Source organism: Ursus americanus, chromosome 17, assembly GCF_024610735.1.
Source record: "Ursus americanus isolate L20-20 chromosome 17, mUrsAme1.1.p, whole genome shotgun sequence".
NCBI lineage: Eukaryota > Metazoa > Chordata > Mammalia > Carnivora > Ursidae > Ursus > Ursus americanus.
The window spans coordinates 25,545,071-25,558,601 of NC_142143.1; the positions used below are offsets into that span (position 1 = coordinate 25,545,071).

The 13,531-nt window shown below is 40.8% G+C and overlaps 1 protein-coding gene across 3 annotated transcripts in view; it reads right to left on the reverse strand.

The window, feature by feature from the left end:
* The window catches only part of PLXNC1 (plexin C1), a 142,858-nt gene that overhangs the window by 76,375 nt on the left and 52,952 nt on the right, over positions 1-13,531 (reverse strand). For all 3 annotated transcript variants that reach the window (XM_045779598.2, XM_045779597.2, XM_045779596.2), the window contains exons 5-6: positions 10,233-10,347; positions 2,660-2,813 (exon numbers count right to left, since the gene is read on the reverse strand). In XM_045779598.2, coding sequence (XP_045635554.1) covers positions 2,660-2,813; positions 10,233-10,347 — 269 coding nt within the window. The remainder of the gene's footprint in view (positions 1-2,659; positions 2,814-10,232; positions 10,348-13,531) is intronic.

Genomic DNA, 13,531 nt, shown 5'->3' on the forward strand with positions numbered 1-13,531 from the left:
TGGAAAACATACTCATTGGGTAGAAACCCTTGAAAAGAATAAAGTAACAAGAAAAATAAAAACCGTGCTCAATCAGCATTAGAGAAACGTCACCGTTTCTGTATGTCTTTAACTTCCATATTCTATCCAAGATGATTCCCAATCCCAGTCAGAATCACTTGAGAAACTGATGAAAACCGTTCCCAGAGCCACGCCCCTCGATATCCTGACGTAACACACCCGGAGAGCCTCTGGGACTCTGTGGTGGGCAGCGTTCCCCATGACATGATTGCATACAGCCGGCGCTGGGTGCCGCAGCCTGGAGTGGCCCCCTTCAAAACCCACTGTGTCCAGGGACCAGTGCTCCTCTGTGAGGTTTTCACCATCATCCATTTGGTAGGATACTGTCTTCCTTTTATGAGTTAGTGGAGACAGGATGAGACTTTTAAAACGAAAGACTTCGCTTGACCAAATAAGTTGGTGTAAGTTTGTTGGCACCCTTTCTTACTGAAATGTTATTAGTGTGTGATTCCCAAAGTCTGAGAACTCTTATCTTAAGATACTTTTCTACAGCGATAACATTCTAAAAGCCAGGATGCCACATACGATTCTGCTCACATGAAGGGGTTATATGTGAAAGGATAACCCTTGGTTGTAAAGACAAGGAGGGCTGGGGGGGGGGCGTGACCTCTCAGCAAGAGCATTGGCAGAGCCACTTGTAAATGTTAGTAGAACGGACATACGGACAGGAAGCATGGAGAGACTCCCAGGGAAATTACATTTCAGTGGAATCTACAATGTTCAGTGATGAACACCAGGAAAAGCTGCATTTTTCTTCAGGTCAGCCATGCACAAAACACTACTGGGAAATATCACAAGGAAATGAATGTATTTGATCTCTGCTCTGGTAGCATTCACAGTGATTCTGTAAGAGATAAAATGGCTCAGGTGGAAAAACCCAACAATGACAGGACAGTCAAGGAAACATCCCACTAGTGGTCTGAGTTCCATGTAGCACCTGGCTACCAAGATGGGGGTGCCTGTGGGGACTGTGGGAGGTGCCCAAATAGCCGGACCGTTATGAAGGAAGTGACTCTTCCTCCAATGTTTCAAAGCAGAAGAGCAACAGGATTTGATGAAAGGGGTGACGGCACGGACACAGGTTTGGCAATGACACTGGCTGAGTGCACAAGGTGGGACGGGAGTTTGCTGGCTCAGAATATTCAAGGCATTCCAAGAAAAGGGCAGACAGAGGTTGGGTGCAACGGATGGAGGCTCTCAACGCGACCAAAGAGCTTTACGAGGTGATCTCAAAAACTTGAAAAACAGATTTTATACATGACTAAGATCTGCATTATAATGAGCAAAATTAACCAGAAGTCTATCACAAAGGCTGCATAGTGTAAACGAGGAAAAATGGAGAACACAAATCATTTTCCAAGCTATTCGATCCCAACCAGTTACCAAGAGCCCAGTGGCCGAGAGGCATTTTTTAAGCTTGCGTCTCTGGCCTGGTGCGCTAAATTCCCTTTGGAGAGATTTGGGATTAACTGAGTGACACCAGCTCTCGCCACAAAACTCCATTCCATCGTGATCGTCCCCCATTTTAGGAGGCCTGCACCAATGATGTGACCCCACTTCTAGTCTTTCTTGCCCACAGGGATTCATGAATCCTCAGTGTGTTCACCGTCACTCCTATCCATCTCTGGAATCTGTCCACTTCTCTCCATCCCTGTCTGTCTCTGCATCCGCTCTGTCACCCCCACCAGGATCACCCTAACAGCTTTCCTTCTGTCTGATTTTTCACAGCTCACGTCTTTCCTCTTCTAGCCATCCTCCACCTGTGGCCATTCATTCATTCAACAAAAATTTATTGCTTGCAAATGGCTCTTTATACCAGACACTCTGTGTCCTCTCTGGTATCTATTTTCTATTGCTCTGCTTTCCATCTGTCCCTACCCCGTTTGCCTAAACCATATAGAACTTCTTTTGGCTCTTCAAACAAAGCCTTTTCTCTCTTTCTAGCCATCAAGCTAGTTGGTCTCTGCCTGGAATACTCCTCCCCCTTTTCTTTGGCTCTACCTCCCAGGTTCACTTAGGTGCCTCCTTCCTCTGCTTCTCGTGGTTCTCTGTACATTTGCACGCTGCATGGTAACAGTAGTTTACTTGTCTCTACCCCAAGAGACTATAAATACTGTCATCAAGGACCAAGTCTGTCTTTTTTGGTCACTGTATCTCCAGCAGCTAGCACCGTGCCCACCACATAGTAGATATTCAATAATACTTCCTTTCTGAACGAATGCAATGATGATAGAACATTAGCTGTTCTATTTTCTCATTGCATCAAGGGCATTCCCAGCTCTTCCCATCTCTGAATTATCCGAGCCCTTTGGGTGGGGTCAGTCCCACAGTCTCTAGCTTTACTCCACTGCTGTCTCCAGCATCCCCTCCTCCATCATTCTCCACTCCCACGTTAGCGCGGGATGCTGGAGTCAAGGGATGAGGGAGAGCTGAGGTGAGCAGCACCGAGGTGACAGCAGGAGGTGGGCAGAGACTGGGTCTATAGGGTGGGACTATACAGACCCCCTCACATTCAACTCGCTTCCTGGGCCATCTGCACTCAGGATGTTCTCTTGCCTTCTTCCCTTTCAAACAAGAAACCAGCAAAGGGCCCGCCTACCTCTGTAGGTTGCTCTGGTGGGGACGCTGCAGGCGCAGGTCTTGCTCGCCGGACTCTGACCCCTGCACAGCTGCCTGCCCGTGTCCACGTTCTTCACCACGCACTCCCACTCGGAGCGTCTGGGAGGGAAGCTTCCCACCACAGTCACTGTAGTCTGTGTGGGGAAGGAAAAGATTCAGGACCCACGTCATTGTGTTGGGACCCTCGCCATCCATCCTCGAGCCTTAAGGGAACTCACCCTTTGACATGCCAGAGAAGAAGAACTTCTCAGACTGCTGATGTAAAGAAAGAGACGTCTTATCGACTATTTGATTTGCCCTTTTGTGAATCACATATTCATATTCTTGGACTATTTTTCTGCTCTGTATTTTTCTTATCGTTTTTAAGAGCGCTTGGTATAGATATTAATCCTTATCTGTCATATTTCTGACACATATTGTCTCCTAATCTGTTTGTCTTGCAACTCGTATGCGTGGTATCTTTTACCCCACACAACGTGTTTTATGTCATCATGTTTTTGCCTTGGTTATAAAGTTATTCCCAAACTTTAGCCTATAGACAAATATAAAATTGTTCCACCATCTTTGTTTTGCTTTTTAAGCTTCTATCTGTAATCAATCTGGAATTTATTTTTATGTAAAGTATGAGATAAGGGTCCAACTTTATTTTTATCCAGATGGTTAATCAGCTATGTCATGACCATTTACTTAAAAAATACCCTCTTTTTCCCACGGAACTGAAATAACGCTTTTGTTATATATTAAATTATCATGTATCTGGAATCTATTTCTGAATTCCGCTCTGTTTCAATTATCTATTGATTTACTTCTATTTCAATGTCAAGCTTTTACTACTGTGATTTTAAATATATTTAACATCTGAAAAGGCAAATCTCTATCTTTATTTTCATTATTTGCTTAGCATCTCCTAGACATTGATTGCTCTTCCATATAAATTTTAAGATTATCTCACCCAAATGGGGTGAGGAGATTATGAGTTTAATTGGAATGGTACTAAATATATGCATCAGTTTTAGGAGATCTTATATATTTGTAATATTAAGTATTCCCATCCAAACACATGATTTTTTTTCATTTTTTTCTATTTAGGACAGGGTTTATATAAGATGTACCTTGTTTCTTGGTGCTAAGATACATTTTTCATTTCCTTATTTCTTATTGGTAACGTTATTAGATTATAGTTAAGGAAGGTGACCTATGAAATCTACTTAAAATTGAGGTTTTTGTTTGTGGTCAAACATACGATCAGAGTTTTGGGGAGGGAGGCTGTGTGTATGTGTATGTACACAAATGGACACAAAGAGAATATCTTGGAATTTCCCCTAACGCAACTTCTTTCCAAACAAATTATCTAAAGAAACAAGGCAGCCAGTTCTCATGTTGAAAGAGGAAAATTATCCCACCACAAAAAAAGGAAATGCAATGTGATGGGATAGCGGTGTCAGCTACTGTTACGGTGGTAATCGTATGGCTATATATCAATGCATCAAACCAACCCATCGTACATCTTAAACTTACACAATGTTAGATGTGATTGCATTTCAGTTTTTAAAAAGAAAACGAAGGTTAGAAAAAAAAGGAAATTAAAGGAATTAATATGTCAGTGGTGGACCCCTTTGGCAGCAGGTGCGTGAAGGGGATCTGGTGGGAAGATGGGAGCAGAGGAAGTGGTAACCTGCCAAGTATGAAGAGCTACAGTCCCAGACAACCTGGGAGGTGTCCGTCTTCTGTTATGCATTGGACTTTCATCCACATTTTCCAAATGGCCAGCCTGAAACTCTGTTGCCTCTTGTCCTTAAATCAGCTTGCTATGTCCAATCTACTCCTGGGGTCAGCGCCATCTTTCCATTTCCAGAACATTGTTTCTCAGCCATAAAGTCTTGCCAGAGAAGGTAAGTTCTTATAACCCAGCTTTAACTGAAGTCCACCCACCTTGAGCAAACTTGAGCATAGCAACAAAGCCCAAACCGCTCCCACTAGCTACCTCCCACAAATGGCTGAGCTCTCATTCACGCTGCCTCCTTCGACCCAGCATTTATAACTGCACATACATCTCAGCACATGATCACCTAGTCCCTGTATACATACAGGCCTTACATTTATTTCATTACTCAAACACTACAACACCAGAATCGGAAATTTTTGAAATCCTTTTCTCAGCAGTTTTAAATTTTCCACATTTCCTTCCAGTTCTCACACAGCTTTTACATAACTGTAATCATTACATTTATTTGTTCCCTATTTATCAAGCTCTTAACATGTGCCAAGTGCTGTGCAAGGCGTTAAATGCTTTAGTGAGTCAAAGAGCTATAGTCCCTGCCCTTTAAGAGCTTATAGTCTAGCAGAAACACGGGGCAGGGGTGGGATGGGGAGGATGTCACCTTTCGGAAACTGGAGGGCCATACGGTATGAAGAGATCTTCCAGAGGGGATAGAAGCCTGGACTAGGATGGTAGAGACGGAAAGAACTGACAGGTTCAGGATACCCTTTAGAAGTAGTATGGGGCAGGACCCGAAGTAGGGCATGTGGATATGAAGGATTTTGGTAAGAAAAACGGATGGATGGAAGTACCGTGTACTGAGATGTGACACACGGAAAGGCAGACTTTGGGTGGAAAATGCAAGATTTCAATTTGGGGTGTGTTTAGTTCAAGATACTTGTGTAATAGTCAAGAGACAGATCGAGTTAGATATGGGCCTGGAACTCAGAGGAGCAATCTGGGCTAGAGATAATGGAGATCTGAGCACAGATATGAGACATAAAGACAAGGGAGTGGATAAAATGGTCAGCAGACAAAGTAGAGAGCCAAAGACAGGAAGAGCCCAAACTGGGTCTAAAACAACTCCAGTATTCAGAGTCAGGGAGAGATGAAGCCAGCAAAGGAGGCTGAGACATGGCCAGAGAAAAGGAAGAGAGCATGGACACGGTGTGCCAAGGGCGGGAGGGCAACGGGAGAGGGGGTTTCAAGAACACAGACAACAGACCAAGTAAGAGGACTTACAGTGTCTGCTGGAATGGCCAGAAGGAGTTCGCTAGTAACCTCAGCAAGAACAGTACAGGGGAACTCTGGGGGCAGAAACCAGATTGGAGTTGCTCTGAAAATAGCAAGTTTTTTCAAGTGGAGTGGAAGGAGAGAAAAGCCAGGCTGCTGAAGGTATTTTTGTGTGGGTGTGGGTTCCAGGCAAGTATAGATGAAAAGCTGATGCCTTGGTTTAATAAACCCAACTTGGGAATCCTTCCCAGGTTGACAGCTCCTTCTCCAACTAGGCTGGATAGAGAGGGAATGAAGACACAAAGAGTCAGATGAGGTAGAAAGTCTGAATGTCTATTAGCTGGTCATGTCCACGGTGCCAGAGAGCTTGCTACACAACATTCGAGCAGGTTAGCAGACCTTATTTTACTTAACCATTCTGCTTATTGCCAAACAGCTTGTTTCTTTCCAGGTTTCTCAGTCTACAAAGCTACTGCAATGGCGTCTGCCTGCTTACAGTTTTGCTTCTTTCAAGTTACTTCTTCAGAATCCGAAGCCTGGAATTAGTGTTTCAAAAGAATGAATATACTTATGACTTTTGAATCAGAACACCAAATTGCTCTCCGAAAAGGCTGCGCTAATTGGCATTGCCAATGCCAGGTGTTAGCATATCTTAACACCTTAATTTGTAGTTATTAGATAACTAGTGAAGTTGAACATAGTCCCCTATGTCTAACTCTCTAAACCTCCTCTCGTGAGAATGCATGCTTTTGCCCACTCTTTGGTGTCCTGGCGTTTTTCTTTTTAATTTCTCCTGGTTTTAATATCAATGAATATCTTGCCTGCCGCAAACGTTTTCCTGAATTGTGCTTTAGTTATCTTTTTTGTTGTATATTTTTAAATGTCAAGTATATGAATATTTTTCCTTTGTTATTACATACTACATTGCTTCAGAGCTAAGAAGATTATACTTCCAATTATCTGGTATCCATTTCTATTTTCTGTTTTTACATGTTAGCTTTTTATATGGATTCCTTAATTAGCTTAAATTTCTATATTTAATGTAAAATGTGAATTATGTTTCCATATTGTAAGTCTGTTATCACAGCACCTTTTATGAAATTATTGTTTCCTCTTATTTTACAATGTCTGATCTTTACAATTTTTACATTTATTTCTGAGTTTTCTAGCCTATTCCCATGATCTATATTCCTACTTTTAAACAGAATCATGACTTGAGTTATTGTCGCTACCTACAAGTTTATAATCATATGGAAATGGTCTAGCTTAAATACATTTCTGTTTTTTCAAAATACATTTTGGATATTCTTGACTAGTTCACATTATTCCAGCTGAATTTTAGATTACTTTTAAGAAAAAGTCCATTCAAATCTTCACTGGGATGACATGAAATCTAGAAAATAGGTTGAGGAAGAAATGACATTTTTATGATATCTTCCTGCCCAGAAATGTAGTATGTGTCTGGATATATTCAAGATGTTTTTCCTGTCTTCCAAGAAAATACTTTGTGTGTTTTTATTTTTTTTATGCTTATGTTTTTAATTGGTAAGGTTTCCTTATCATGAGTTACAAACAGCCTCAGAAAACTACTGCCCCACTATCTAAGTACTGTTAGAATTGCTTAAGGCAAGCTATTGCATAGCCCAAATTATTATTTTGGTAGCTGTCTTCAACATGTATCTTCTAGTAAAAGTGATTTTAAAATATAGGGTATACACCTCACCCTTTAAGTTTCTGCCTAAGTATTTTGGTTGTTTTTCATGAATGGGATCTTTTACTAATTGACCTTAACTCCTTTACCTCACCTAACGTTATTGATATTTGAATGTTTATTGAACATTTAGCACTTTTACTTTTAATCTGAATAGTTTTTAAAGCTAATATATTTAGAATTTGAAGATACACAACCACTTAAGAGGAGCAAATAGTGATATTTTTAAATCTATTCCTTTCCCATAGTTATTTCCATTACTTGTCTCTTGTATTACTGCACTAAACGCAACTTTAAAAACAATGCGGGTTATATCAGTGATGGTGGGATTCCTTCTTTTCATGCTGATCTGTAAAAGAATGTTTCTAGTGTCTCTGTCTTAAGAGTCCTGCTGTTTGTAGGAAATACTTCTATTTCTATGTCTTTTCTGTTTTTATTAGTATTAGCCATTTTTACTGATTGTTACAATCTCTTTATAGGTATACAGACAGTTTTGCATAATGCAAAAATGGGATGTCACACATCCTTTTTTGGTGTTTATGTATGTGAGAATTTCATTTTTCTTCTTTTTTTTTTTTTTTCCTACTTGTCTCAGCCTTCCCTCTCACCACATCATCAGTCACACCATCAGGAGAGCCCATGTTTACGACCTAGTAAGAATGCTTTCATATTTTTCTTCATGCGCAAATAATTATATAGAGACATAAACATATACAGTAGATCATGCTATATCAATAGCATATCATATATGCTATATGTATCAATAGCATATATTGAGTTTTTGATCAATACAAGATCATGCTACACATACTTTTCTGCATCTTGCTGTTTTTGCTCAACAAAACCTCACGAAATCCCTCCAAGCCAACTGGAATTGCTCCAATTATTTCTTGTTAATGCCGATTCTGTAATGAGGATGAGGATATACAATCTTCTAATTGTTTTGTGTAAAGAGATGATGCTTCTTGGAAGCAGAGGCTCTGCATTATATCAGGGGCTTTCTGTACTCAGAAAGTTACTAGAATGTTACTAGGCATTTCATGGGCAGGCAGCCAACACTCTTTGACCTGAGCTGTAGACCCCCATCTTTGTAGATCAGGGTCAGGTATTATTTAAATCAACAAAGATCTGGAACTTTCAGGTAAGTCACAGATGACCATAAGGGTAGAAAATATTTTGAAATAATATGACTAAGAGATGGCATCACATGTCTTACCAACGTTATTAAAATAATCAGCCCAAAGTTGATTTCAAAGATGAACTTTACCCAGATTACTAAATTCTTATCTCCGTTACCTTGAGAGTGATGGTAGCTGGAGAGCAAGGTAATGGTTGTGTGGGAAGGCTCTACAGGGATTTGGGTAAACCACAGTGGGACTCAGGGTAAAGAAGAAAGCACTAGTGGTTGTTTGGGTGGTAAATATTTCTTGCAATGTTCCAAACTAGATAGAAATGGTGATTAACTTATACCAGTGAACCCAAAGATTGGTAAGCAAATTGTGTAAGCAGCATCTTTTATATAACGAACAAGTTACTTTCTCTTCCTACATTTAGCTGAAGTATCACCCTTAAAATTTTCAAAACGATTTACAAAATATCTTGGGTAATCTTAACCATTTATCAGAGTCCTGGGTGTATTCAAACATCACGGTATTTTTTGGTCATTCTCTATGAGCACCGAAGTTAACTATTTTTCAGACTGATAAGAGAAAAATTTGACCACACCTATGCTGAGTTACCTAAGCATCTTCTTCACACGATTTTTTCACTCTGACTCAGGGCTGCTGGAGGTTTGGATGAAGGCTTTGAAAGTTCTTTTTTCACCGCCCCCCTCCCTCCCAACCTGCCGGAAGACAATAGAAAGTGACAACAGCCAAATAACTTTAAATCTGTAAGTTCTGATCAGTTATGACTTGAAAGTTCTATTCTTTTATTATTTATCACTCATTAAATGCTCTGGCTCTCCTTTATTAAATGTTAAATCATCTTAAGTGGTATGGTTCTTGCTATGTGAAATGGCAAATTGTACGGGAAAAGAGAAAGTGGCCCATTTCCTTGTTAATGTGGCATTCAAATAAAACAGAGAGAGCTCAACAGACAGGTCAACTGGCTGCTGATGGGGACTCGGTACAATTATTCATAATACAAGAACTATAATTAGGGAGAAAATGTCTCCTTACAGCACCACTGAGATTACAAGGCAGGAATTCCATATTCCCGTAGGGTATGGACGGTGTGTGAGTCAGAAGATGCTTGAATCATACGCTGCTCATTGTGTCCTTTCTCTCATCCAGTGACAAGGCTGAAGAGCTGCCAATGGTGGTATGACCATACCAAGAGCCCACTGGCTTTCCAAAGGACCCCACTGGCAATGTGCACTGCCCATAGTGGTTCTTGCCCTCTCTCCCAGTGCTGAGTAAAGCCATGTGTACAAGATAGGTATCAGGAGAAGGCTGCATGAGTTAGGGAAAGGACGACAAAATAACATTCTACACTTAAGTCACATTTAAGGAATCTTGTGGACCATGAATCTGAACTTTCTTCTTCCTTTTTTTTTATCAATACATTTTTCTACTACATTAATAGTCCATTTTTTTTCTTGAAATTCAGCAAATGAGGGTCCTCTTCAGCTCTACAGGATGACACTCACCGTATGACTTGTTCTCTGCTATTTCCCTAGCATCTCGCAGAGTGTAGGGCATTTGCCAGGCACTCAATAGTAGTCACTAAATGAATGGACTCTCCTAACTAAGCTTCTTTAATGCTAGTAGATCTTTCACACACAGAAGCAAGCTAGCATCGGTTGTGCAAAATGAGACAATAGAGACAAATTAAAATTTTTCCTCTTACCTTATCTTTACTGCTTCGAAATAGGTTAATTTGAGGGCACTTTTTAGCTCCAGATGAAATATCCAGCCAGTTCTCATAGTTCTCTGGATGTGCACAATCTTCTTTAAAAGTACACCTATCAGAAAACAGGAAAGGGCAACAAAACAGCAACCCCACACATGCATTAGTTAAAACCTTCTCATACTTGGCTTCAGTACAGAATGCCAGGCTTTGTGCAGAGGATTACTGATTTTGAGCGAGAATGGGAACGTGATGCTAAAACCACGAAAAGCAACAGGACAACAGCAGAGCGTTTTTTCCATCATGTCTACGGGCAGAGAACAAATGTAGACAACACGCTGAACTTCGGCTCCCGCGGCCTCTCTTAGGATGACAGCACCAAATACACCCAAAACATGTCCTCTCGTGAACTCTAAAATTACAGAGCTCCCTTCAAGAAAAACCTGGTGCAAAGGACAGCCCAAGAAAGGGTTAACATATTGTATAAATTTTAGGTTTGTGGTTCATTCTCAGAATATCAACCTACTGTGAAATTTTATTGTTATTAAGAAAATACTAAAGCTACCTTGTGCTTTGTAGTATGGTAATTAAATATAAATATTTCAAGGGCAGAGTCTTCCCAAGAATGCAATAAGCCATTCCATAACCATCTGCTACATAACATTTATTTAGACAGACACCCAATTATATCAAAAGATACAGACGCAACACTTTTCCAGGGCCACTTTCCCAAGTCTGCCAGTGCAGAGGATGTCCCAAATAAATCTTAAGCTGTGGCCAGGGCCAACTCCTCCAATAAACATGACCAGGAGCCGAGCAGGGAGAGCGCTCCTCTGCTTGGATGTCTCGGCCACTCTAGGTCACGCTAACTTGGGAACTCCTGCCTACCGGAAGGGCCAGCAACCCGACAAAAAGAATGAACAGCAAGGACTGTGGTATTCTCAAAGGTGTTGAACTCCACAAATATTTCATTGGATAACATCAAGAAGAGACCAAAACATTATCTATGCCTCCTCAAGGTCTGAGGTTAAAATGGAGGGGCAGAGGAGAACCAGTGACAGTAAGTTTGAAAAGAAATGGAAAATTCATGAATCACGAGATTGAAAAGCAACCAAATGATAAAGGCATTCATCTGTGGGGAGTCCCTCAAAAGGTTGGAGTGGGGCGGGATGTGGTCCCCGAAAGGGTATCTGACTTCACAAGCATTTTTACTTCCTCTTCTTCCTCTTCTCTCCTTTTTCAATTTGTAAGAATGTAGGCCCCATGGCTCTGTCTTTGAGGTCTGTGCTAATTTGAATATGACAAAAATAGAACAGGAAGCCGGTGAGTTTCATTAAACATCATCCTCGGGCACAGCACTTTGAGCAAGTACTGGAGAACCCTGTTTGCAGGGAGCACATCTGTGTCCAAACTCCCCTACGTCTGTGTTGGCTCCTTCTGCAACGTCCTGACCGTGGGGATTTTCATCAGCAGTTTTCCAAAGCCATCAATTCATCCGACCCTTGATGGCTAGCTCGTCCGTCACGGACATTAAGTTCAAATTAAACCGCCTGTCGGTATCAGGGAGAGTTTGCCACGGAGGGACGAGTGTGGCTGGATTGAAAAACAGAATGACGAAGCTGGTTCCTTGTTCTGTATTTGAAAGAGATTATGACGGTCAAACCCCTGCCTCTCCTGCACACTCTGGTTTGTATAAGGCGCTTCCTCTGTCTATTCAAAAAAACAAGACAACAACAGCAACAAAAAGCCAGTTCTAGAGAGACCGGAGTACAAATATTGTTGTAGGCTCTTAATGCCTCCTGGAAGTCAAGGCCTAAGGCTGCCAAAAAAACAAGTGTAAACTATTTCATACAAATAGTGCTGCAATTTGCCAATTTGCAGGCAGAACACAGTAGTGCCGCTGAGTTATTGTCCCCTTCGCTGAACTCCTGTAGCATTTCTCGTCGGAACCACACATTTCGGAATTTAATCATATGCTGTGTTGAATTACAACTTAACTGTTTCATATGTCGGTGTCATTTCTCCACCCCCCCTCCACCCCAAGTAAGCTCTAAGCTCCTCAAAGGAAGGGAGAATGTCTTCAAGATTTCTTCAGCAAATCCCTCAGTGTCTGGCAGCATGATATGCAAATACTGGGGTTTCAATAAATATTTTTGAATGGATGGATGAAATATGAATTCTCTATAGGTCCTTTCTGTGGGTGATTTTTCTTTCTAAAATTTTCTTCTAATTTATGTCTGACTCCTACTTATGATAAAGACACTGTTTTTAATGTAAGCTAAAAGTTTAAATCTGGGGCCAGAGAGGGAATAGGTTAGGAGTTTTCAGTTTAACTTTTGGGGGAAAAAAGAGAAAAAATATACAGCGAACCTTTACTTATTTTGTACAAGGTAGAAACAAAATCTAACCATGTTAAGCAACTAAACAAATTTCTTGCTTCTAAAACACTTCTGAAATTTCTAAACTCCCATTTCTTGCTTCTTGCCAGTAAAAATAATAAATTAAAAAAATAAAACAGCAAACCATGACACCAAGAATGTACAACCAGATGGTCAACCAACAACAGTATCTTATTACTTCTCCAATATTGCAGATTATAAAATCTTCACGACAGCATGTTACCCACACATTCAGATTTCTTAAGGAAGGGGAGCAGATCTTATAGCCCCCACATTTTAGTACAACGAAAGCAGTTATTTTGAAATTATCACTTCCAAAAGCTATCATTCTTGCTCCCATGTATCACAAAAACAATGGTCAGGGGGCATAGACACTTAAACCGTTGCCTAAATGAAATTAAAACCTCACAGTTGGACACAACTCTCAGGTAGGCTGATCTCTTAAGTGGCTTCATTTCAATTTCTTCAGGCCACAGATAAGAGGAAAATTGGATTCGGATTAGAATGAGCACATTCTGGAGAGAATGGCAAGCGACAGATTTGCTTCCCTTCCTCTGTGTTCCTGCTACAGCCCCCTCCTCTACTCAGGGTCTACCCAAGAGCCCTCGGACTCCCAATCACTATTTTCTTTTTCCAGTTCTTACTTGCAGCTGACCTCATGCCTACATCATAAGGCCGATATGTAGACACCCGCTCATTTGCAAATCAGGAAATAGAACGTGCTCAAATGCAAAGGAAAGACTGTCTGAAAAACACAAAATCAAACCAAACCAAACCCAAACCAAAAATTAAAAGCAAAACAAAAAAACACAAAAAAACCATTTTCCTTAGGAGGAAAACAGTGTGTGGAAACACTTCAGTGACGAAAACTGGTTAAGAAGGCTTGTTCTTATTAGTTTC